At 36.3% G+C, this 27,731-nt stretch overlaps 1 protein-coding gene across 6 annotated transcripts in view; it reads left to right on the plus strand.

Moving 5' to 3' along the window:
- Positions 1-27,731, plus strand: part of LOC121295509 (calcium/calmodulin-dependent protein kinase type II subunit delta) — a 132,178-nt gene that overhangs the window by 84,531 nt on the left and 19,916 nt on the right. For 2 of the 6 annotated variants that reach the window (XM_041220229.1, XM_041220249.1), the window contains exons 5-13: positions 2,726-2,791; positions 4,015-4,087; positions 9,496-9,598; positions 10,520-10,603; positions 11,220-11,314; positions 13,055-13,177; positions 13,593-13,676; positions 14,156-14,198; positions 18,521-18,561. In XM_041220229.1, coding sequence (XP_041076163.1) covers positions 2,726-2,791; positions 4,015-4,087; positions 9,496-9,598; positions 10,520-10,603; positions 11,220-11,314; positions 13,055-13,177; positions 13,593-13,676; positions 14,156-14,198; positions 18,521-18,561 — 712 coding nt within the window. Of the gene's footprint in view, positions 1-2,725; positions 2,792-4,014; positions 4,088-9,495; positions 9,599-10,519; positions 10,604-11,219; positions 11,315-13,054; positions 13,178-13,592; positions 13,677-14,155; positions 14,199-18,520; positions 18,562-26,976; positions 27,037-27,731 lie in introns of all 6 variants that reach the window. The other 4 variants (XM_041220240.1, XM_041220258.1, XM_041220211.1 and 1 more) reach the window with 3 other exon arrangements.

Below are 27,731 nucleotides of genomic sequence, written 5' to 3' on the forward strand. Positions count from 1 at the left end.
AAAAATAATGAAAACTAAAGCCATACACTACCCAACGCTCTGATACATACAGTGATACAAACAATACCCAACACCCTAGCACATACAATACCCAACATTGACACATACAATACCCAACACTCTGATACATACAATGATACATACAATACCCAACACTCCAACACATACAATACCCAACACTCTAGCATATACAATACCCAACACTCTAGCACATACAATACCCAACATTGCGACACATACAATACCCAACACTCTGACACATACAATACCCAACACTCTGACACATACAATACCCAACACTGACACATACAATACCCAACACTCCAACACATACAATACCCAACACTCCAACACATACAATACCCAACACTCTAGCACATACACTACCCAACACTCTGACACATACAATACCCAACACTCTAGCACATACAATACCCAACATTGCGACACATACAATACCCAACACTCTGACACATACAATACCCAACACTCTGACACATACAATACCCAACACTGACACATACAATACCCAACACTCCAACACATACAATACCCAACACTCCAACACATACAATACCCAACACTCTAGCACATACAATACCTAACACTCTAACACATACACTACCCAACACTCTGACACATACAATACACAACACTCTAAGCAGTAGTACTTTTTAGTTGGTTAGCTAGTTGGGACCTCTATTTTATTGAAGCAAAATGATCCATTTACAATACAATTTACATAATTTGACTTGCTGAAAGAAGTTAGATGAATCATTTTAATAATGTATAAGGAGTCTTAAATAATTACTGACATTATCATTTTTCACTGCAAAAAGATATACAGTATGTATGCTGTCACAGATGGCGTGAGTGGTACCATCAGAACAGGAAATGAAACCAAAACAATACAATGTACGGGCTAAACTGAACACAGCAGCACTCAGCTTTTTATTAAACAAAAATAAGCGAACTGTTTAAACAAAATGCACAAAGAAAATGACTCTGGCCAATGTAAAACAAACACAAGCTATAAATACACTTTTATAATTAATGAGTACCTTGTTTGCTGGTTGGTAGCATTCACTCTCACTCTCTTAAGTTCTCTGCCACTCTGAGCCCAGAGTGGGTCTTTTATACTGTGGCTGGAGCCTTAATTACCTGTTAAACAATTACCTTATTAGGGCTCCAGTCTCATTCTCATGAGCTACTCAGGATGAGGACTCAACCCTATCCACGCCAGCTACATTTTGAGACCGACTTGTTCGCCGGTCTAAAACAATAAGTAACAATTACAGACGGCTTTCGTTCGTCCGCACACAAACACATAATATAATAATAATAATAATAATAATAATAATAATAATAATAATAATAATAATAATAATAATAATAATACATACATACATACATACATACATACATACATACATACATACCATTGCTGGTAGCGTCACATGGGGTTCCTATCTGTACTATATTTGTAAATAAAACTTGCGTGCCAAAGGGGCGTGTCAATCCTAAACTTATAGTCTCGTTCTCCTGTCAGTCAAGCAGTGAACATGCATCCAAGTCATCATCATTTTCAATCAGTCATTCATTCGTGTAGCAAGTCTCCTGTTACACCCTCTGTAGCAGGGAGGTAGAAAAGCCCTGCACATATAAAAAGGGGCAGAGCAAAGCCATGGATGTAAGTATATATAATATAATATGTAAATATATTTTTAGTAAACGGGTGATGTTGTAGTGTTCTGAACTAAATATGCCAACTAAAAAAAAAAACATTTTTTGTTATTGTGCAGGTCTTTTCTACCTTCCTGCATATGCATTCACTTAACATTGTTTTTAAAGTAAACAGTACTTATTTCTTAAAGAAATGTGTTTTATATGTGTATAATGAGAACCCTTTTGTGGGTTAATGAAAACATAGTGACTAATTATCTTATAAGCCCAGTATGGTGCGGTTTTATGCCTACAGTAAATGGATGTATTGTCAATGTTAGCTATGATGCTTCTGAAAATGTTTTAGGATTGAAGCATCAACTTGATTTGGGATTTCGTGGCAAACCTGAGGAATTAGAGAAATATTTTTCAGAACCAAGAAATGGCTTTTGTGTTAAATGAAAGTGAAATTCAGTGCCAGCTTTGAAGACCTCCATAATTTAAAGAATACTTCTAGCATTCTAGTTTTAAATGCAAGACAGGAGAAATCCACAGGTTACCAGCAATACAGGCTTTTAAACTATACTAAAGATACACTCTACAGACAGGCTTACTTGTGATTTTTATTTTTTTTTAATGACCTAAAATTTACTGCACGTTATTAAGTCCAATTTAGCATATCGTATTGGCCATCCCCTGCAAAATGGGGTATAGTGGAGTCAGTCATACGTATGTATAATTGTGACACAACATTTTTTCCATATGTATCTAGAGGACCACTTATCTAATTGTCATTAAACTTGATATTAGATTTGGGAGATATATGGGAGTGTCTATCAGTCTGTACAGCCGTCCATCTGTATGTCTCACATATAGTGGTGCATGAGTCTGGAGCTACGCTTCTACAATTGTCATGAAACTTCGTATTAACAGTATTTTCTTGTTCTATAAGTTTCTGTACATATTGTTGATATATGTCTTGATCTTCATACCGATAACTCATTTTGAATTCATGGCCATGGTGGGAGATGTATGTTACTGAAACATTTGTTATCTATTGCAGAGTTACCGGAGGGGAATTATTTGAAGATATTGTAGCTAGAGAATACTACAGTGAGGCAGATGCCAGGTAAGTGTGTGACATACTTGCCACCATCACAATTAAAACAAGTTTGGCCTTTCAAGTAAAATAAAAATATAAAAATAAATAAATAATCTTTGCAATTGTAAATAACGTAAGGAAAACAAATACATGTCTGGTTTTAAACCTGCAATACACTGTAGACCACTAAAACATAAAACAAGTAAAACTTAAATTCTAGTTTCTGCTACCAGATTCCTACTATTATGTGTTCCTTAAAGACATGCTAAGAACATGTGCTCAATACTTTACACTGTTCCAGTCAGTAACACACACACACACACACACACACACACACACACACACACACACCAAGCATAGGTACTCATTTTGCCCATCATGATTTAATAAGCCATGCTTACTCACATGTGCAATTGTGTGTATTGGATCAGCACCTATTAGACTCTAATAAAACCTAATTTAGATTGTTATCTGCTTGTCTCTTTAATCTTGAGTGTTTGTCAATGGCTGAAAGCTTATTGGAGCCTTTCTGTGTCTTAACATGAAGCATGATGGATCTCTGGCATTTTTTTTTTTTTAATGTTTTCAGATGTTTTGGGGTTTTTTTTTTTTATGTTTCTCCTAGTGGACCTTTTAGTTTCTACTGCTTAAGCAATGAATTGAACTTGTTGTTTGTCGGATTTCTGCTTCAGAACCCTGTGACGAGACAGGTGTCTGTCTGAATATTTTCTATTGCTGTTTCATCCTGTTTCTGATTAACCGCTTCTTTTCTCTTTCTGTTTTCCTCTTTTTTTGCTTTTTGAGCCAATAAAATAACTAATTGTTATTTAGAACCTTTACTTTTTACATCTGTTATTTATTGCTAAAACAAGCATGTTAGTTTTTTTTTTTTTTTAATCTAAGTGACACTTATTTATAATAATTTGTGCAAAGTAAAACTATAACTTAGAAATGGTCAGTGAGTAAGCTATAATCTTATTAAAGTGGTTGTATACTTGTAAAATATAAACGTAGTACCTGTTTCAAAGTGATGTTTTGTTAAACCATATTCTATTGATCACTGTCAAGTGCTTGTATTGTTTAACGTCAGCTAGCAATGATGTCTTGATTGGCTCGTGTTTTTTTTTTTTTTTTTTTTTTTTTTTTAAGTATCAAATTTGATACTAGTGAAAACATTCTAAATTTCTATGTATTTATTGTGATGGTGTTTAAAATGCTCTCCCTTCCATTCTGCCCTTGTATCTTTACAGTCATTGTATACAGCAGATTCTAGAAAGTGTAAATCACTGTCACCAAAATGGCATAGTGCACAGAGACTTGAAGGTCAGTATATAGTGCCAATGAATTCCATACACACCCATTAAAACCACCACTAATACAAAATCTAACTTACAGAAGTTGGATGGGAGTGGGGAAAGAGTCAAATCACAAGTTTTCCTTTCCCTTAGCAAAGCAAATTTGCATGCTGCCTTTTACCAGTTTGCTAGTACACAAGGTTGCAGTGCATAAAGACTCACAGAGGCGACATACATTGGTTTGAAGACATACCACAATTAAAGCTGAAGGGTTTAAGCAGCAGCGCCTCTGGGTCAGATGCACCGCAGTCTGTGGATTAAACACCACTTCTGTTTTGAGACTCCTGGGTTGTGATACTATAGCATACCAGCTGATCACACATTACTTCAATAGATTGCAAAAGGACCCTTGATGCTGCATTGACAATTACGCAAAGAAAAAAGTATAGTATAGTCAGTATAGTATTTTCAGTCTGTTATGAATGGTAATTACAACATGGTTCTTTCGCCAATGATGATTTACTCAAATAATGAATTGCACATTTGAATTACCGAGTACTAGTGCAGTCAATGCTAGTACTGCATTTTTAAATTTGCTTTAACAGTGTGTAGTCTTTGTTAATATACATTTCCATTGTAATGCTGCTGGTTCATCTTCATGCAAAGAACCATGAAAAAACTAAAACAAACTTGCTTAAAAGAACATATAAAAATATTCCAGCTGGGGTTACCGCTTCTCTATTGGAATAATAATGTGTGTTTCTTTGGCTGCCAGAATCCACAGTTGATTGCTATGTGTCATGTTTAACTCTGTCTCAATGAGGTTACACAGACAGTGAGTGTCAGCTTGGAACTAACACACGCCCCCTGGTGTTTGCATGCAGTCATTGCATTTAGCAGATCCTGGCGTCTGTGCTACACTGCCATCAGATGGGTGTGGTCCACCAGGACCTGCAGGTGAGTAGTGGAATAGACAGATCACTCAAAACCTCAATACTTCTTCAGCTCCTGTAGTTGTGCATGCAGGGTAGTCCACATGTGTGGTGGTTGCTTTGACAGTTAAAAGTGTAGAAATAGGTGATCTCTAATCTAATCTTGCATTGAAGTGCCCAGGTATTTAGACCCACCAATTTATAATATCAATCTATTTAATAGACCCAAATATGCATTTTAAATATGCTTTGGAAAATTCTTAAAATAAGTAGTAGCAAGCTCACTGAAGCCGACCCACAAATAATGAAATATTTATAAAAAACAACATTTTTATACTGTATACTGTGTTACACTCTCGACAGTGTCAGCAGCGTAGTACAGTAGGTCATCTTGATTTTTTATTTTTTTTTAAATAGCTGCCCTTATAATTACAGATAGAGATGAGTTAGTACAGTGCTCCCGTTTTATGGAGTTATATACAGGAGCCACAGTTAAAAAACCATGCTATATGTGTTCTGCCTTATAACGAGTATGCCAGTGCTAGTGGAATGGGAGCCACGACCATGCTGCATTATAACCCAGTTCACTGTAGATGCATTAATACCTAAAATGTTTAAAATAATGTAATTGTCATTTAGATTTGCAGGTGTATTTCTCTGTATTTATATTGAGCTGGTTGTGAGGAAAGAGTTTACTCAGATGATGTTGTTAATAATAATAATAATAATAATAATAATAATAATAATAATAATAATAATAATAATAATAATAATCAGTGTACAGTTAGTCAACTTAGATATTCCTCAATGCTGTAATTTAGAACCAGTTATTCTTTTGTTCTATCACAGTAATTACCTGACTCATTTGTTATGTGCACTACCCTCGCAACATGCATGACTGCAGAAAACTGCCTCTGACGCTGTAAAATACCTGTTATTTCGACCCTAATTGAACCATTACCTTCTCTGCTGAGTGACAGGGCTGCTGCCAGCTCCATTCTGCTGCTCAGTCTAGCAATTCCTGTCCTGCCCTGGTAGCTCACACCTGATGTTCCTCCAAACCAATCCTACTTAACAATGGATACAGGGGCATATTTTCCAAATGTTTTCTCCTCTATTAATTGACAGATTTTCTGAAAGAAGAAACGCACTTGATAGTTTTAAAATAAACTAGGCACTTTTTGAAAGATATGTGTTTCTTGTTGTGTAACATTACCATAACTTTGTCATTATTGAAAACATAGGAGTTAATTAAAGTCTTGAGGAAACGCTTTGAAAATATAACCCCATGAGATAACTGCATGGATGTGCAGTTGCACACCACACAGAGGATTACCTAAAATATGTTTTATCTAATCAGCCAGCTAAGGTTACTTCTGGTTTTATCTTGAACTCTTCCCCCCTTATTGACTCCACCAAAATGGTCAACTAATTCAACCCACTAATTGACCACTAAGATTTTACCACAATAAAACATTTAGCTAAATGACACAAAGCATTTACTTCAGTGCTATGCATCGTTTTGTGTAAAAGGTGAAAACAATGCTAGTGTTATCAAATCAAGATTTTGTTTTCTTTCAAAGAATAAAAAGCAATGTAACTTACAGCACTGGGGTAATTGTTTTGTGAATCTGACTCGAAGTGTGAGTTTTGAAAAGGTTTTAGGTTAAACAATGCTTTGAAAACTGAGTGTAAACTTCAAACCCTCTCTTAAACAGTTGAAACAGTTTTAATAGACTGAAAACTTGATTTACTTAATTAAATGGGCTTAAAAAACAGTCCTTAAGACTTATATACGATGTGATCAAATCCTTACTTTAGCTGGGGTGGCAACTTTTAAGTGTGGAAGGGTTAACATGCAAGGTTTTACAGTGATTGTTTCAAAAGCAGCTACTAAAGGTGGCAAACAGTTTGTTCTGAGGACATCAGAGCCCAACAGTACCTCCTGCGGTGTCTGTTTTGGACTGTTTTAGAGAATTCCTGGGAAGGGGTTTATGTGGGCCCTATCACAGAGGAAAGTAATGCGCCCAATTTTCAACTGTGATATGTAGGTAAGGCATGCTTAAATGAAAAACAATGATGTTATAATTACACTTTCTGTTATGCATACTTCATAATTCCTTTTTAATAATGGAAGTGAAAACTACAGGTCAATGTTATTGTAAGAATACCATGTTAGAAAAGTTATTGTACGCCATTATGAGCATGCAGAGCAAAACATGAATACTGTTGTCCAGGGGGTATGTTTAGGTTTGGATGCTCTCAGAACAAGGCAACTGAAACAGGTGCAGCATAACCAAGTATCTTATGCTGGCTGAGGCTGGTTCTTTGAGGTTGTTAGACGAACTTGCTCCAATTGTAAAACAAATATCCCTAGGTTTTGGTTATCACCACGTGTGCTATATATACAGTTGGTACTTAAAGGGTATATGAATCATTTTGATACTTCGTACATTCATCCTTTTGAATGAAAACTGTTGTATACTGTCTGTTACACTTACTTTATAAAATTGGTCAATTAATAATAGTAATACGCATTATATAGGAATGATGTTGGCTGGTAGTGTATAAATGAATGCCCAAAGCAGGGTTTTGTTTTTCAGTATACTTGTATTTTTCCCAGTTTAGTTTTCTTTTAATTATCTGGAATACGATAGAGCCCTTTGATAGCTGCTACAGTAGGCTGCACGGCTGTCTGAGATTGTTTCATGTTCTCATATACATTACAGTATCGTATTACCATTTTGAGAGAAATCAAACTTTGCTACAAGCAGAAACATAATTTAATCTAATTTAATCTAATCTAATGTGCCTTGACATTCTTTATAAATTTACATAACTTTCTAAATTAACTGGCTATTCTTTAAATTAACCAACATTTCTTTGGGTAGTTTATAAATATTATGGTTACTTTTTTACAATTTTTGATCCGTGGTTACATTTCAAAGTAACTTTAACAAATAGGCTTCGAGCCAGACCCAGCATAACTCATTTATATCCGAAAACACAACTAGAGGGAATGGATATGGTTATTGGTCGGATTTTATGAGCTTGTCTATGATGGGAGGCTTACGAAATAAGTTTGAAATCTCCTCCAAAGTGAGCACCTGGGATGAGCCCTGCGGCTTAGTCTTGAAGGAACGGGTATACGCTAAATTAGAACGGAGCCACATTACTATGTAAACGTAGTTGCAGAGTTACATGGGTGTATGCACATTTCTCAGGCAAAAATAGATAAATAAATACATACATAAAGAAAATACCCCGTATATTCTTCAGCAATATTGCATCAAGGTGCAGTAGCCGTTTCTAAGAGGAGTACTTGTTATCAGTTTAAAGGTGTGGTGGATTTCCTAAGGGCCCAATTACTATCTGAGATAAAACAGAACTTGAAGATGTAACGTATAACTTCCTACTGCTGCAAGTAGTAGCCCGTTATAAAGGTCTGGTTAAATAAAGCTAGACAGCTGAACTATAGGATAATGCAGTAACAGACAATAAGGGTTTCTGTTTTGGTGTAAATTGCCCTAGATTGTGGGTCACTGCAGCTTTAAAAACTGTTTTTTCCTACTTCTGTTATTATATATTTTTTTTCTCTTGGTTGTTGAAGTTTTAACATGGTGCATTTTGGAATTATTTAAAAAGCGTTGACTTGTGGTGTGTCCACTTTTATTCCATTGAGAGGAAGTTGTCTGTTGAAACATTATGAATATAGTTTTTCTCTTTTCTGAAGGAAGATGCAGTACCCCTATGCTGTTAAAAAAAAAAAAAAAAAAAAAAAAAAAAAAACTAAAAAAAATCTTACTCCAGTACATTGCAGAGGGGCCTCCCAAACTCATTGTGTTTCACACTTCCACACAAAGGGAAATGTGGAGATGACCCAACTTGTCAACTAAAAACTTCAGTGGCAATAATAAATAGATTAAAATGGGAACAAATAAAATGAATGAAAATGGTGTAGCATGTTAGCCAGTACTCCCTTTAATAAATGTTTAAAACTGCAGAAGGGATATGCACAACTCTAAACCTTTATTATGGAAGGTTACCTTCCCTTTCAGGGACTTGCTGTTATGTTTAGGGAAAAACATGCAACCATACAAACTAACTTTTCCCATATATTACTCACAGACAATAGCAAATAAGCACTCTCAAAGCTTCAAACTCCAAATCATTGTTCAGTCTTTTTTAATCCCGAATGGACAATTCTAAATTGACCAGGAAACAATTTATAATACCAAACTATAAACAGTGAGTTCTTTAGAAAATTCAGAATCCTAGTATGCAAATACTAATGGTGCAGTATGCTTGTCTTTTAAATGTGCAATAGCTAGGTCTTGTACTCAGATGAAGTCCAATGTAACACTAGCTTCTGTTGCGTTGGTTTTAGTTTTGCACATCCCTAGATTCTCTCAGAGTGGTTTCATTGTGTAGGAGTATTTCCAAAAAATAAATACATTCATAAATGAGTATTGACTTTTCTAAAATTCCTTTCTCTTTGAAAAAGCCAGAGAATTTGCTTTTAGCAAGTAAATTGAAGGGGGCGGCTGTGAAGCTGGCAGATTTTGGATTGGCTATTGAGGTTCAAGGAGACCAACAGGCCTGGTTTGGTAAGTAAATAATATAATACAGTTTCCATTTTGAATATCTCCCTAACTTAGTACTGTGTTTATACTATGTTACATGTTGTTTTATGAACAATATAATGCTTGGTTATGTGGTGTGTTTTGTTTGCAGTGGAGCTGAGCTCACACCACGTTTTATAGCCAAGAAGGATTGATGTAAATAGGTGGACGTTAAGTGAGTCAGTGGTTCACAGTTGCCAGGTCCAGTCCTTGTCACCTCTATACCTTTTTAACCAAACCCACTGATTTACTGCCAGTCTTAGAGTAGATGAAATATTATTGAAAGATTAAAGCCTTGTAATAAATGGGTGTGTAAGTAGTGCTTAGTTTTGATTATATTTAGTTGCATGCATGTAGCAATTTAAGCTGTAAATATGTACTAAATGTAAATATATACTGCTGAGTCAAATAATCCTGTTGTATTGTATTCTGGTGGTACCTGATTCTGGTGCTACCTATATTATGCCATAAAGCATGCCTGAATAACAAAATGATCTTGCTATGCTTGAAATGTAAACCATTTTCTGTTAAAGAGATCAAAAGCAAATCAGGAAGGAAGGGACAATACAATACACCTTCCTGGTAACTTCCTAAGCTGTTTCCAAGAGGTTCTGCAGCGTAATACTCTACAGTCATTTGGATCCAAAGCTTTCATTACTGTTTTCATGATTTGGGCTTGTATTCTGATTCCTCCTACTGCTTCCCTTCATGTCACCTTCTATTGGCCAACCATAATAAATAATTTACTGCCACAATCAAATCTTTTGGTTTGACAACCACTGGTCTTACTTTATAATGTAGCAGTTTCACCCATTCAAGCTTTTAAACCAGGAATAGCTCAAACTGATATGCATGGTATTGCTGCTTGTGCTACGTGGAAATTAACCCTCTGGTTCCATTCTGCAGGTTTTGCTGGTACCCCAGGTTACTTGTCACCTGAAGTGTTACGCAAAGATCCCTATGGAAAGCCAGTGGACATGTGGGCTTGTGGTAAGCTGCTTCACTGTATTGTCATGCTCATCTGAGATGCACAGATGACAATTTCTTATATATAAGCCTTTTCTGTACCAGTATATAAACCCTTGTATCCAGCTGGGCCACGCTTACAAATGTAAGATTACTTTTAGTTATTTTAATTTTATATATTTTTTTTTTCAGCATACCCATAGTAATGTCTAAAAATAATCAGAGCATCTCTCTGATTTGATATTTGACCAATGTCTAAATCGAACATATCCCTTATGAACGTTTACCATAGCAAATGGATAGCAAAGTGTAATAAAGCATAGTGAAAGCATGATAAAGTACATGTAAGCATTGTAAAGAACAAAGAGGTACGGTAAAGCATATTAATAAACATGGCAAACCAGGGTAAACTGTGGTAAATGTATTGTATAAACATGGGAAAAACATGGTAAAACTGCATAAATAACACGATCAACATTAATAAGGGATGTAGTTTGATAAAATGTTTTAAATCTTTTCTTTCCGTGTTCAGATTGCTCTTGGCCTTGTCATTGTTCTTCCAGATCCTTCCTAGGCACTGTTGTTACCAGCTGTGATGTATTTTTCTAAGGGTTTCATGTATTCCATGTTTAATCTTCAGGAGTTATTCTCTATATTCTGCTGGTTGGCTATCCTCCGTTCTGGGATGAAGATCAGCACAGGCTTTACCAGCAGATCAAGGCCGGGGCCTATGATGTAAGTGGGCTGCGGCCCTGCTGAGAAACCCTGTTCATACCAAGCGGTTGAAAATGTTAATGAATGCCATGTTATGGTTTGAGTAGTAATTGTAGTGTGTGTTGCTCTGATGATGTTTAATTCTGTAAAGGGCTGATGAGAATTTAATTAGCAGTAGAACAAAGTAGGGGGTTGGGTGATGCAGCAGGCTAATTCAGTGGCTTATATTGCTGTTCACCCTTGAAGACCAGTGTTTAAAAATGGCTCTGGTCACAAGATAAATTAGTTTGGTGATCACTATACAATTCAGCAAAACTGGCAACACCTGACAAATCTTGCGAAACAAAATAGTGTTGAATCTGCTTATAACATCCACTCAGCGCTTTGACATGGGAAGTAAATTGGATTTACAATAGGAGAAAACATTGAGACTTATAATACAAACTAATTGTATGAACTTTCTTTTGTTCAGGTTATAGAAGTACTACTGTGAAATTGTTAAGATCAGCATTCCCAATCAAGAAACCTCCAGAAACAATCACAATATATGTTTGAATTATCACGTTCATTGCTCGTTGGATTTGTAGAATATCCAGTGTGCAGCTGCCACTTGATTTACCTAAAATCTGACCAATCAAACATTGATCTGCAAAAATATAATAATGCAGGGATGGAACTAAGACTCCTATTGTTTTACAGTTCCCCATTATAGTTTTTAAAGTAAAATAATATTAAAAATGCCACACAGTTATTAGAACAGCATTTGTGTCAACTGGGGATTTTAAGAAATATAGTACTGAACACTTAAGGCACTTAAGGTGTGTGGGAATGTATAGTTGGCAGGGATGGGGTTAAATCTTCCCTGCCAGCAATCACTGGTATGGCCATTCCCCAGTTAAGTCATTGATGCTAATTGGGGAGTGGCCACATGAATGTAGGGAAGGAGAAATCCCTTGTCTTGGGGAGGGCGTTCTGGTGAGTGTAATCTGCGTTTCGCTGTGTTAGTCAGTGAAGCTGAATGCCCAGCCTGACCTCAGTGTTATTATTCATTATTATTTTGTTTAAAGTTGTTATTCTGGCTCCTTTGCCTTGTTTATTTGTTCCAGTATTTTGTTTGTGTTAATAAAAGTGTGTATAGTCACTTGACCTGCAGCTTTCCCTGACTCTGCCTCATTCCTGATGCTGTCCTGCCATGTTTGGTGTCAGCTGTAGGATAGCGGCCCCTGGAGACTCAGTGTCAGAGAAAGCTGCAGTTCAAGTGCCTATGCACACTTTTATTAACGCAAACAACAAAATCAGGCTGGGCATTCACCTTCACTGACCAACACAGATCTTACCCTCACCAAAAATCCCTCCCACAGACAGAGGACTTCTCCTTCCCTATATACATGTGGTCACTTCCCGATTGGCATCAGTTACCTAACTGGGGAATGGACACACCTGTGATTGCTGGCAGAGACTGATTTAACCCCATCCCTGCCAACCTTACATTTTTACAGCAGCCCTGCCATAACTCCCTTTAAAACATTTACAGTATTTGCTTGTATTGTGAAGTTTCTTTTTTGGTACTACTTTGTATATTCCGATTGTTTCTGTTATTGGTGAGTGATGAAAGAAAACTGTATTCCTCCATTACTTCAAAATGGTGAATGGGCTAAGACGAAACTTGGGCCTACTTGATTTACTTTCTTTTAAGTTTTACCAAAGAAGACTGTAACCTTCTATTCAGTATTTTGTCTAATGTATGACCTGTTCTATTAGTTTCCATCACCAGAGTGGGACACCGTGACTCCCGAAGCCAAAGATCTCATTAATAAAATGTTAACGATCAACCCTGCCAAACGAATCACCGCTACAGAGGCACTCAAACACCCATGGATCTGTGTAAGTTAACATTCACGTTCCAGGTCTAAAATACCTGGAAACCAGATTGTACACACACAGATTGGATTTGGGGGGTGTATGTGCATTTACTTGCAAAACACAGGTTTTCCTAAGGGGTGTGGCGTTGACTCAATTTCCAGAAAGGATGATAAATTATAAACAGTCATGAACACACGTCCTGTTTATCTAAAGCAACCAGCTGCTTAAATGTGTTATTGAAGTATGCATTATTTATGTCAACCTGTCAATTTCAAATAGTTTTAAAAAAATACAAGAGCAGTATGTGCAGGAATCTTTTGTAGGCGGACAAGCAAATGTGCAGAACAGCTGCTACTATCAAGCATGTCAGTTAGTTTTTAAAAAGAAAATAGAAGTTTTCTTAATTACTTAATCTGTGTGTTTGTTTTCATTACAGCAACGCTCCACAGTGGCTTCAATGATGCACAGGCAGGAGACTGTGGACTGCTTGAAGAAATTCAACGCAAGAAGAAAACTAAAGGTACAAAGGGGGAGGAGTTTGTTTTTGCAGGGGTGCAGTGCTTAATTTCAATGCGGCACTTACTGCTCCCAATGCCCATAATTTAATTAAATGTCTATAATATACTGTAGAGTTATTTTAAATACCACAAGGACAATAGGGTATTGTGCAGAGTACCGTAAAAACCGTTGTATAAGTCGTACCGGTGTATAAGTCGCCTACCCCCCCCCCCCCCCCCCGGGTCACACCGGTATATAAGTTGCTGCCCCCTTTTTAGGACCCCTGAAAATACCTAGAAAATAGACTTATACAAAGGTTTTTACAGTAAATGTAAACATTAGTGGATTTAATAAACATGAAAAATAATGCTAAACTTCTACCAGCAACTGTAGACATTTTATTTTCATATGTTAGCCATAATTTGCATTCTTGGAGGTTTTTTTTTTCCCTGTTTTAAATTACTGTTTGTTCATAAATGTGTCTGTCTTCTCTTTTTTAAGGGAGCTATTCTCACAACCATGCTGGTCACCAGGAACTTTTCAGGTATGCTTTGGAACTTTGCATATTTGTGAAGGTTTCTGAACATGTTTCTTAATGTGTCTATTTAACTTGCAGGTAGAAGAAAGTTTGTCAGACTATAGTCAAATGCACACGAAGTAGAAGGTAATAATAGAAGCTACAGAAATTTAAATATGACTATTGACAATAGGGTCACAGAAGACAATAAGGGTAGATGTAAGGATAGATTCAAACCCTCAAACTCTCTAATGTTGCTGTAAATTGTGTTTAGCAGCCGTAAAATCTGATTTTCGCGGCCGCTAAAAATGCGGTATATGTAAAGAATGGTGTTCACCTGGCGTTCTGCACCCGTGCCACCCAGGTGACTTGTGGGTGATGTCAGGCCAGGAAATACAGACAACAATACTGTGGGTGGAAGTGCTTGTTCGTGTATTTATTATAAATTAAATATTTAAACAAAACAAACACCTGAACACACAAAACAAAACGGCACGTTGGCCAAAACAAGCAATAAACACTGATAGAATAAAATGTTGTACTAGTTTTAAAGCCAGCATGAGTAGCAATTGTTATTTTAATCTCAGTTCTTACTTTTCTCATTCTTCCTCCCTGAACTCCCAGCCACAAGTGAGTGGTCCTTGCCTCTTTTATGCAGCTGTGCCTGGGATTGATTGCCTGTTAATCATTCAATCAGGCCCAGGCACAGTCTGCAAATGAACGGCTTTTGGCAGGGAAGGCAATTAACCCCTCCCTGCCAACCTTAAACACCCGTGCACAAATACATACATTTCAATAATAATAACACAACACAAATACAAAACACACTAAGTACGCACAGGGGCTGGGTGTACCCCTCCACAACCTGCTATCAAATCTGCACTTTGCCATCATTAACCCATTAAAATTATATTGAAATGCATTCATATGAAGAAAAGAGCTTGGAATTGGGTGGGGATCTGGAATACCAAGCAGGCACAAACATTAGTGTGATGTAAGGATTTTGCCTTGCACTTAAGCAATTGCTTACCCTCCAAAAACTCTGCATGTCTTCTTATGAGGTGCAAACCATTGCAGAAGCGAGTAACTAAGAGCTTTTTGAAAACGCACATCTGCAGAGACCTGTGATTGGTTTCAGGGTGGTATCTGGGCTACACTTCCTGATAAAGCAACACTTGCTCTTTTTGAGGAGATACAGGAACATGTTCGGAGGAGAAGGTCAAGACGAAGAAGACCCTGCATATTCAATCCCAGGGTCACTTTGTTTGTGATCGCTGAATTGAGGGATGAGCTAGACCCCAGCGTCAGTCTAGGGACCACAATCCCTGCACATGTGAAAGTGCTGTGTTCACTGCACTATTTAGCCTCTGGTTCCTTTCAAACCACAGTTGTTGGAATGTCTGGAGGGCTAGCCCAAGCTACCTTTTCCATAGTGCTAGGCACATTTCTGGATGTCATGCTGAAAATGGCAGGCCAATACATATAATGTCCTAAGGATACTAGCATAACTGATGTTGGCTGAGGCTTTTCCAAACAATTCTGTTTCATGCTGAGTGCCGTAAGGACTCTCAGCACCTCCTCAGAAGCCTTTCTTTTCATTTCCGTGTGCCAAGAGGACTTTGTTGCCCTTCCTCTGACATTTTTCTTTTTTTTTTTTTTTTTTTTTGGTTTGTATTTCCGTGCTCCACAAATCTCATAGAGTGTCTACTGCTCAGTGTACTCCTAACTCCGTCACCTCTGGGCTGCAAGTGCGGCCTCTAAATAGAGCGATGCGCTTATTGAGACCCTCATTATCATAATTGCATATCATTATTTGTGTGTCTTGAGTATATTTGCATTGCTCTTAAGCTTGCATAGGACGCAGTGCAAAATAATTGCCTGGCCACAATGAAATTTGAATTGTGCATCCACAATTATTTGCACTGCACCTATACTTACATCTACCCCTAAATGCATTCTTCCAAATCCAGTAATACTTTCACATTCTTTTGTTTTGCGCAGCCTATGGTTCGCATGTAATCAGTGACGGTTGTTTTTTATTTTACAGATGTGACAGTCTTGTTTTTAACTATATACAATGATTGTCTGTTCTGTAATGGGTTATCCACAAGAACCCCCTGGCTTCATAAACAAACTAAATCTACATTTGCATTACAAGCACATATTATTAGTCCCAGTGCTAGTGTTTGTAATTAAATGTTGAAGCTTTTATTCATTTAGATTTTCAAACAAAAAAAAAAATGGGGGTAGGAGATCTGCTGACATATTTTTTTAGGGGGCTTGAGATCTAAGTGGCCAGCAATGGGGAGGAGAGATTAACCGTGTGTCTTAAAGCTTGAAGTCAAAGAAATAAAAAAATGTGGAAAAACAATTGGTCTAAGGAAGTGGAAAATATCCATAATCCTATACACAACAGTATACTGCTATATAGTGACATGAACAGGGTACTAGTTCTTCTGAAATTTACTATGGATACTGAACTGGATATTTAAAAAGAAAAATGTCAGCATTAGTAAATAATATTAAAGCTTCCGTTAGCTTTTGCCACTATCTTGAAATAGGCTGACAAATGCATTTAAGGATCTCCAGTGATAGTAAAGGGAAACATTCTACATATTTATCTGCATTTTGATTGATAACAAGATTGAATGAAGCCATACTAGTTGCTTATTGCTGTATAAATTCAACTATAAATCAAAAATAGCTAGATTCAAAGCCATATACAAATGTAATGTATTTCTTTACTTAATAGTTGTTCCTATAGTGCCTGCTTAAGCAGGTTACCGAGTAGGTTTATTACTGCCGGCATGGCAGTAATGATACTGGCCTTTTAATCCTTTGATAGAAACAATCACGAATTCCAGATCATGATTGAGCTCGCTTGTTTGCCTACTTCTTTTGTGCTGGGGAGAATGATGACTGCCAGACCCTATTTGAGATTGGGGCTTAACGGAAAACAATATATGACTGTGATTGCTGAATAGAAACCTTTTCTACTTTCATTGCTTACTACAGCAATCGTGGCCATGCTCTATAAACAACCTTCTGTACTACATTGCTCCTGCAGTCTAATCACGCTGGGTGCCACCTTCAGTCACCTGTAAGAAATGTTGCTGCTCGCAAGCTGAATCTTTCCAAGGTTGTGTCAAATTACTTGTACTGATTTGGAAGGTGTGAGCTACCAAAATAGTGCATATTTTTAGGGCGACCTTCAACATTCATACCTTCTGTTTAATGTCATATCCTTCAAATCCAGTCTAGTTTAAAAAATGATTGTATCAATAAGTTATCATGCAAAGGAAACAATACATACATTGAATAAATAACACCTTCTAATCTATAGAAGAATGTGTCCCCCCCCCCCTTTTATTAAAAGGTAAAGTGCAAATTTTACTTTGTTTTTCAGCTAATTCAAAATGTTTAAATATTGAAACAATATTGAAACATGAAAAAACATATGATAACATATAACCTGGTGACAATAGAAAACCATCACTTCTGTAAAGAATACATCATTCTGTTGTTTAATAGCAAAGGTGTGTTTTATGTGTGCATGATAGTTGTGAAGCTTGCTTTCACTTTATGATGGTTGACATATTATATTTTAATAATATGATATGACTTTGTCACATGTTATGTGTTTAGATTTGTTTACTCACATTTTTCATTGAGTGTTACGGACGGCTTAGTGTTTCTGGATCTTTCTTTTTATCCCTCTATTATGGTAGTACCAGTATTGGCATACTGTGATACCATTTTTGATTTATTATGTTTTTCAGTTGATTTAATATTCCATTGTTTACAGTTTATTTAGGTTAAAAGGGTATGCACCAGCCAGTTAAGCTTTGTAAAGTAGGTCACACCACACCACCCATGTAAATGTATTTTTACATTTTGTTTCCCCTTTACTTTCCCTCCTTTATTTGGAATGTTTTCCCCATGAGGTAAGGTCCTTTTCCCAGAAGGGGACATTTTTGCATCCCCTAGCAACCACTGCCTGAGTAATAAAGAAATGCTCCTGCTTGCTTTATAAATCCTTATTCTCCTAAGCCTGCTCTTGACAGTATTTACAGTATATTTGTATACTGTACACAGCATCTGTGTAACTACTAATTTGTTATTTCTGTTTTTGATAACAGTATCATAGCTTGCCAAATTGAAATCAATTTGAAAATGATCATTAAGAATCATTGATATGTTGATACTGTAGCTCAAAAGCATTCAAAAAGTAAGACACCTAATAACATTCCATTACTGTCACTAACCGAATGCAGCAACGTGGTTCCAAACTACACACAATCCAGGATTCTTTGATGTATACTCACTGTATGGATGCTTTTCCTTTACAGCAGCAAGGAGTTTGATGAACAAGAAGGCGGATGGTGTAAAGGTAGGTTTGTCTCCATCTTGTATTCATCTTTCTGAGTCACTGTGTCAGTCAGTTCAGTCCATAGTGTCCTCATTGCATCATAAAGAAGTGCATTACTCTTGTGATAAACGAAGGCCCAGATTTGTGCAGCTTGTAACATCTTATTACAGTTGGTCTCTTTCTTTATCCATCTTTCAAATGCAGTTGGAACCCCTGTGATTTTACCAACAGAGACGTATTGTACTCTACCCTCCAAAAAGCATTTGGGTATTACATTCTAGATAACTGGTGGTGTGGCTTTTTTTTTTTTTTATCCACACCGCAGATCCTTTTCCCACTAATGTCTTTGAATCCCTGAAATGATTGTCTTCACATAATTGCAAGATTTTTGAAGAGGGAACAATTCTCTGTTCTGGGGTTTGTGAACAAGGGGTTTGAGAGGAGTACAATGTGCAACACCTATCCCAAAATACCCGTTTCAATTTTGTATTATGTAAACATTAAAAAAGAAAACGAATGAATACGTTAAAATCCAAACAAATCAAGCCTTTGTAAAAAAAAATAAATAGATAAATAAATAAGTCTTATAAAGGTTTATAAACATTACTGGTCCCGTTTTTATTGTGCTCATTGTATTTTAGTTCTTGTTAATTCAGTATATGCAAATATGTAAATTACAACAAAGAAAATGCTGTATCCTGCTACCTGTACTGGACTGTAGGTCACATGGTCTGATTGCAGCTATACCATTGGAGTGATTTTAAACTACAATACATGAAGTGATCAGGTAACAGCGCACAACAGCAACTCTTCATCAAAACTTGTCTTTGATATATTTACATCTTCCAAAAAGTATACAATAAAAGCAATAAACAAAAAGATCTGTAGCTGAAAAGCGGGACAACTTTTAATTTTGTGCTAATAATCGTTAAGTGACTAGATTTTAAAACTTCACTTGGCACTCCTTTAACTTATTAAAAGACGGTTTTGATTCAGTACAGTTAATCATTCTTTCAACATGTCTAGACTGTTAAATAAATCAACACAAGTTTAGAATATACTTTTTGAAGTTCATTTATTTTATTTTTTTTTCAATCATCTAACATATACTTGTTTGTGCCACTTATTTAGTTTAATAGATGGTTACACTTGGTATAAACTTGGTGCAAAGAACATGAGGTATAAAGGATAGTACAGCAAAGTATGTGACATGGAGGAAAACATTTGCATTTTCCCCTGACATTTGCATTTTCCTGGTACCGAGCAACTCGCTGTCCTTCAGTAATTCATTTGATATCCACTTACTTGAACACGGTCTCAGGACTGCGCTCCTTACTGATTACAAAAAGCTTTCTGAACAGCCGGTCTTCACTGGGGACTCGGCTTAGAATGTTTCTTCTCACCATTCTGCAGCTTCCCCTACAGGCCCAGGGCGGTGATTTGCTGGGCTGGTCTTTGTCCTCCAGAGGTCAGTAGCCTGCGGATATCTGCTCTCAAGTTCCTGGGTGTAAAAAGACACCTATAGGCTCATGGGATCTTAGGACACCCATTGAGCCTTGGGTGCCTGAGCTGTGTGGGGCATCGCCGCGGTGATTGGCCATTCCAAATTGGGAGAAAAAAAATAATTGGAGATTCTAAATTTCTAAAAGCCTTCGAAGATCCGCTGACATGTTGCAACCTTAATCTGTGTTTCCATTTCATCTACTTCAGCTTTTCCAGATATCACTGTACATTTACAGCGGTCTGTGTGCTCAGCATTGTGCCTGATTAAGTGTTCATTATCTAGTAGTGGGTTTTATTGTGGATCGCCAGACTTTGTTTGCAGCTGCCAGTTGCCAAGGTGTTCCACTGTTGCTTCCAAAGGGTTCTTGTGTTAAGCCCATTCTGCATTAACCCTTTCTGGTACTACTTCATAGAAGAGGAGAATCAATTAACCTTCACTTATTTTTTTGTTTTATTTGTCCTAGAACCTTAAACTTCATGTTAAAATTTTAACACATGGTTCACAGTGGCTCTGTGGTTGGGCATCATTTGGGTTACAAGAAATAAAGAATTATCTTAAGGATGCTTACTACTGCATCTTCTGTCCCCGGTATTGGAATTACCTGCACATTGCTGATGCATGGTTTGAAAGCTGATAAGTGTATTATAGGGTTCAGGTAATTTAATAACCCTTATTATTGTTTGAATGTAAAACTGTGTTTCCCCTCTATTAGGGTTATTACACTGTTAGTATACTGTCTGTTATACTTTTTATTATATCTTTCTCTAATATCTTGGCTCTGTTTTGTTTTTCTTTTTTGTATTTGTATTTTTCACTGTGTCACTGAGAAGTATCATTTTCTGCTGTATTGTAGGTCAGTTTCTTAAGAATTATTTTTTTTTTTGGGGGGGGGGGGGGGGGGGGGGGGGGGGGGGGGGGGGGGGGGGGGGGGGGGGGGGGGGGGGTTGTGTGCATCCATTCAGTCCAATCTGTCGTCTTTACCTTTCCATCTGGTTGTTCAATTTAGAAAAGTAAGTCCAGCTGTAGTGCTGTGAGGATGTATGTATGAAAGACTGTTCCCCCTCCCCCACTGGACTACACTGTAGCTTTAATTCTCCTTTAATATCCATATAGCAGAGTTCATTGCTTCACACATAGTCTCACTTTACACATTTCAAAGAATAATTAAATAGTTAACGGCAAACATTAAAACGAAACAGAACATGGAGCCAGATTTACACCGGAATGTAATTTGCACCAAGAAAAGTGTTAATGTTATTAGTTGCAAACAACAATTTAGGCATGCCGAGCTTTTAAGTCCTTAAATCAACCATACGCTGTTTTTAGGATCCTCATTCAAAACATGAGGACCTTTATGCGCTGATCATTTTCATCCATCTGACTGTCTGTCAGACTACTTGGTGAACAGGATAACTGTCTTTATTTCGCATCTTTACGTAATCTTTGTCGTACTTGCCTTGCCTCTTACTGACGTTTTGTATTGTATTTTGCTATAATGCGATGAACTCTTGATTTTATGCAAATATTTTGCGAGTACACAGGTTTTGTTGCTTTGTAACAGTAACAGTTTTATTTTATTTTCACCAAAAAAGTGTAAGTGTGTGTGTGTGTGTGTGTGTGTGTGTGTGTGTGTGTGTGTATATATATATATATATATAATATATATATATATATATATATATATATATATATATATATATATATATATATTATATATATATAGAATCAGCAGTCAGTCTTTGTATTCATACTCTGTTTGCCATGAGATTATTTTATATGTTACGTTCTTCTGGTCGTTCAAATAAGACCTTGTTAGCCGGTCAAGGAACAAATTAATTTAATAAGAAAATCTACATTAGAAAAAAAAAAAATACTCTAGGAGGTTACTGCGCTGTGCTTGTCTTCAGATTTCAGGTAATGCAGAGGAGTTCCTGTGCTATTTGAATGAAAAGCTTGCTTGAATTCACCTGTTTTTTTTTTTTTTTTTCCATTAGCAGACCTCTTTTTTATTTAGTTTTAGCTTTTTTGTTTGTTGTGTTTGCTTTGAAGAACAGACAGTGACCTCACAATGGAAATGTATTTCTTGTTTTTGTGTTTTAAACACACTTTTTTTTTTTTTTTTATGTGTTACTTTTTTTAAACACTAAAGCCTGGAACAGACAGGTGCAGCACAGCACTGCTGGGCATTTTTACACTGTGATACCACTAATCCGCATCGAGGCACTACGCGACTGACTTTTCTTATAATATTGTAGAAAAATGGAATGATACAGTCATAGTAGTTGTCACACCGTAAGCTATGTACTCAAATATAATTTACATATATGGCCAAAAGTTTTGTATCCCTTAGAATGTTCGGATGGAGACATTTATAATTTACAATTATAAAAAAAAAAAAAAATAGATAATTTTGATATTTTATTTAACATCATGCAATAAAAGAAACTGCAAAAAGATATTGCAAAAGTCTACCATTTTTTGAAAACTACAAAGCGATATGTAATTCAATATGTTAATGTAACATTATTCATCAGGTTTTGTTTGACTTTATGAAGCAAAACTTTATAAAGCAAAAATAGCTAATTCTATTAAGTGTGATGCAACACTTTTGTCCATAGCTGTAATGCCCCCCCCCCCCAAATATAATATAATATACTAAATGAAAACACTGGTTTTGTTTATCAGAGTTGATTTTCTGTCATGTATGTGCAGGTGCATGAAACATACAATATGTTGCTGACAGCCTATTACTAAAGTGATAGAAAATATATCAGTTGTATTTTGTAGTGATCTACAGCAATGATTTAAAAAAGGCAAAACATGATGACAGTATCAAATTGGCTACAGGAAGGATACTTATCAGAGGAAGTGTAGAAATTACTGCCTGCCCTTGTATGAAATATGGGAGGGATCAAGCAGATTAGGGTCCTTGGACACCTCCGTAGACAACAGTTTCATTCAAGATTTTTCCTGTCAAGCACGTGTTGTCAGCACTTGGCTGTGATTTGGTTAATCCACTGATGCTACCACATGGCAGCCAGAAAAAATCTCTCTGGATTTGATTTGAGTGACACTGCTCAGCCTCACAGTGGGACTAACTGTGTCGTCCCGCGCTGGTCTGTCCAACACCATATCAAAGCAGTGGCAGCGATACAGGTGGCAAAATGCCTTGCGTGCGTCTGTTCCGGGCTTAAGGTTCTTTTTTCATTGCAGGTTACAGATTTTTTTTATTATTATTTTGTTATTAAGGATAATGATTTCATGTTTAACTGGTGAATACATTTCTTAAATTCAAAGAAAACTTGTATTACTGTTAGTAATTATCAGAATACATTAAACATTTATAATCTAAATGTGTTTAAGAAAGATAAATTATTCAGTATTATTATAAACTTATAAATTTCAGTATTATCTTTAAACTTTAATCATTTGTATAAAAAGGACAATAGTAAGATGATCGTATGAGGAAGACTTATCAGATAGGGCTAACTATAATTTGAAGTAGCTTTCACTATTACAAGAAAAAGAAGAACAACAAATATTAAATGCAAACTATACTGTAAAAGAAAAAAAAAAAAAAAAAAAAAAACACATGTAAATGTAATGTTCCTCAGTTTAAGCTTGGCTATTCCATTGTACCCTTCAAAGTGGTGCAGAATACTTTTTATTTTCAGTTTTGTTTTGGAAGTTTCAATAGCATTTTACAATGGGTTCATTTTAAACATATTCTACCTTTCATCTCTTTCCTCTTTTATAAATACTATATTCATGAAACAGACTATGAAGAATTTTCTCAACACGAACTCTCAGTAACCACTGTTCTAGCTAGTACTGAGTCTTGCAAAGCAGGAAACACCGTTCAGCAAATGTCACCAAGCCGCATGGTTTTCTTGTACAGTTTCACAGACAAAGAAAGCTGTTTATGGTTGGAGCTGCTACACAGCTGGAATACCAATCAATGTCTTTTCTCCCTCATAACTCCATTATCCGTTGTATTCACTTTTTGCTTACACAAAATGCTTTCCAGTCTCAGTTTCCGGTGCCCCTCATTTTAAAAATGATACAAATAGAAAATTTTGTGGCACTTATTCCACTAAAGTTAGTGTCTTTAGTGGTGTTAAATTATGGCTGATGTAAAATACTAGCAGAATGATTACACTTAAAGAAATTAGTGTTTTCTTTCTTAATTGTTTACTTGTTTACTTTCTTACCCTGCACTATGGTCTACACTATTTTCATCTTCCAAAACCTTTTTTAGTGCATTAGTTTCCAAACTGGTAGAAATCTGGAAAAATGACTCCTCTTGTCCTAAAAGTGGTATTTTATTTTCATGTAAGGTAATGAGTAATTTTCATGTGGTTATAACCTACAAAGAATAGAATAAAATAATAACCTAAAATAATAAAATTGGATGTACACTGTACTTCAATTAGGTTAAGTACCCTTTATTACCATATTTACTTATTATATATTTGTTACTCAATGACACTCTACTGTCTACAATCAATCAATCAGTCAATCAATATTTGTTTTATATAGCACCTTTCATAGTGGATCACCATCACAAGGCACTTTACAAGATAGTGAGGAACAATGCATAATACATTACATACAGTGAAATACATGGCATAGCACATTAAATAGAAACAGTAAAACACAATGTAAATACATTATCTACAGGCATAATACATTAAATACAAGGCTAGGATGTGAATTCTAAACATTGTGGAAGTGTGTGTCATGTAGAATCATACAAATAAAATGGAGTGAAAAAACTGAAGTAGCAGTTTAGACAACACCTAATAACAGATAGCAGGCTTAAAGAACATTGAAAGCAAGAAGGAACAAGTGATTGTTGAGAGTTGATTTGAAGTGAGTGACTGTGGGAGCTACATACACTAAAGCTGGAAGAGAGTTCCAGAGAGTCAGACCGTCTTCTAATACATTAACCTTGCTGAGTTAGAATAAGACCAGGTCACGTATTTCCTTAATTAAAGTAATGCCCCACGTCATAAGGATGAAGATTAAATTCACTGTTTATCAGATGATTGACACTGTTTCCCTGCATGAATAAGGTACAATGAAGAACTGCATGTGCGTTAAACTTTAAAATAGAAATATCAAATATCAGTGCTACTGGATGTATGTATTAGGCAGAAAACTATGCCAACATTATGTGTTTTAGCTGTTTTCTTCATATCAGTGAGGCCCTGCTCAGTTTTGTCATTCAGTTTTGATGTTTTAGACATTGCGGTGTTATGGTAGACAGGTACTAGAAGTTTCTAGAAGTCAGTCCTCACACCTGTCCAGAATTATAGAATGAATTTGCATGTTAAAACAAAGTTGTCTTTTCATTTGTTTTTGCATATTCTAATGTGTGAATTAAGTCCTAATAATACGAGTGTGGATGGCATTAGTTATAGTCAGTCACGGTGCCAACAGCTGCAATAGGTCCTTGCAAGCATTCCCTGTCTTTCAGTCCTGGGCCATCAAGCAGAACTGACAGTAGTGCCAGATTGTGTGGTGCACAGATCCATTGGTGATTGAGTTGAGCCCATCAAACTCACTTTCTCTTGTCTGACATTATTTTAAGTTAGTGTAATGTTTTGTTTGTTAATGTGCTGGTAATAACATTTGACATAAGAACCTAAGATTACAAACGAGAGGAGACCATTTGGCCCATCTTGCTTGTTTGGTTGTTAGTAGCTTATTGATCCCAGAATCTCATCAAGCAGCTTCTTGAAGGATCCCAGGGTGCCAGCTTCAACAACATTACTGGGGAGTTGATTCCAGACCCCTCATGATTCTCTGTGTAAAAAAAAGTGCCTCCTATTTTCTGTTCTGAATGCCCCTTTGTCTAATCTCCATTTGTAACCCCTGGTCGTTGTTTCTTTTTTCAGGTCGAAAAAGTCCCTTGGGTCGACATTGTCGATACCTTTTAGAATTTTGAATGCTTGAATCAGGTCGCCACGTAGTCTTCTTTGTTCAAGACTGAACAGATTCAGTTCTTTTAGCCTGTCTGCATATGACATGCCTTTTAAGCCTGGAATAATTCTGGTCGCTCTTCTTTGCACTCTTTCTAGAGCAGCAATATCCTTTTTGTAGCGAGGTGACCAGAACTGAACACAATATTCAAGATGTGTTCAAGGTGATTTTGTGTAAATGTCAAGTTTGTTCTTCTTCAAAATGGCAAATGATATAAAACTGCTGAGTGTTTTGGTTGCACATTATAAACACACATTGGGGTTGAACATAATGTATTGCTTTTGCTGTATGTTGTGTGCATAATGTTATATTAATAGTGAATTATACAATAGATAACATTTTAGATGTTAATAAACTGTCAGTAGATATGCAATGCCATTGTAATGCCTGTTGAATATCCATTGACTTCAGTAAATTAGCATATCTTATAAATGCATAACTGACATCATGCAGCATAAATCATAATCAGTGTTTTTGTATAATAACAGTATAATTAACACTTGAAGACAAACTAACAAAAGAATGCATTTATCATGAATTACACTCACTGAACAACAACACTTCACTGATACACTGTTACAAATTTAATCATCTAGCTTACTGGTTACAGAAGGAGCTACTGTGTGAGGTCGCCAGTCTGAGCCCATTCATTAGAACTCAAATAACTTTTTTTAAGGCTGTGCTGTTTACTGTGTACTGCCAGTGCTGTATTCCCTTGACTTCCAACTAAAACTTTGTTTTGGCAGATAAATGTGTTCAGAACTGGTGTATGTCTGTGTGCAAACTCCCTAAAGAGTACAGTAAATCATGTTTTTTTTTTTTTTTTTTTTTCCTGCTGCAAACAAAGCAAATTGTTGTAGGCGTTCATTATATTCTTCCTTCTTTTTTGCTCTTTGTTAGCCATGAGGTCTAAGCCTTGTCTTTTTCTGTTTTCTACACACCTACAGATTAACAACAAAACCAACGTAGTAACCAGCCCTAAAGAACCTATTCCTACCCCAGCGCTGGTATACCTGGACTCTTGCTTTCTCCTCTTCCTTTCTCTTATTTTTATAGTTGTTTACTGGTTTTCATTCTTTTTTTCTTTCATATTTTTCTGTATAGTTCTTTTGGCTACTATTTTTATTTGTTGTTGTTTTTACTTTTTTGTCGAGGAAATCCATCATGAAGCAAGGTGGTAACATTAGAAACGCTGTCACTCTTAGAGCTGGTGTTAGTAGTATCAGAAGTAGCCTAATGTTTGCATGCCGTGGTAGAGTTCATAACGATTTTTGCGCATTTGTGTTGCCTTTAGCTCTGTTGATGATGCCAGATCTAACTAAAAACAAAATACAAATAAAATCTAGCTTCTGGTATACCAAGAGCAAGATGGCATGACAGAGATCTAACAGGAGTTTTGTAAATTAGACCTTATTCAGATTCTCACATATATTCCACCCTCCCAATCCCCACCCCTGTGTCAGAGTAGCCGTTGAAAAAAAGCTAATGACTCTCATGCAAACAAAAAAAAAACATTCAAAGCTGTAAAGGTTGTTCCACATTAACAGATTTCCTTGTAGCTATTCACTATGTCTGCTGTAACTTTGCATGAAATCCACAGAGGCAACTTGATCATTGCATTGCCCTGATGGCCATTATTTAACCTTACAGTGTAGTAGAAAACCTGTATACAAATGGTTACAACAATTACATAAGCAGCAGT

Source organism: Polyodon spathula, chromosome 2, assembly GCF_017654505.1.
Source record: "Polyodon spathula isolate WHYD16114869_AA chromosome 2, ASM1765450v1, whole genome shotgun sequence".
Classification (NCBI taxonomy): Eukaryota; Metazoa; Chordata; class Actinopteri; order Acipenseriformes; family Polyodontidae; genus Polyodon; species Polyodon spathula.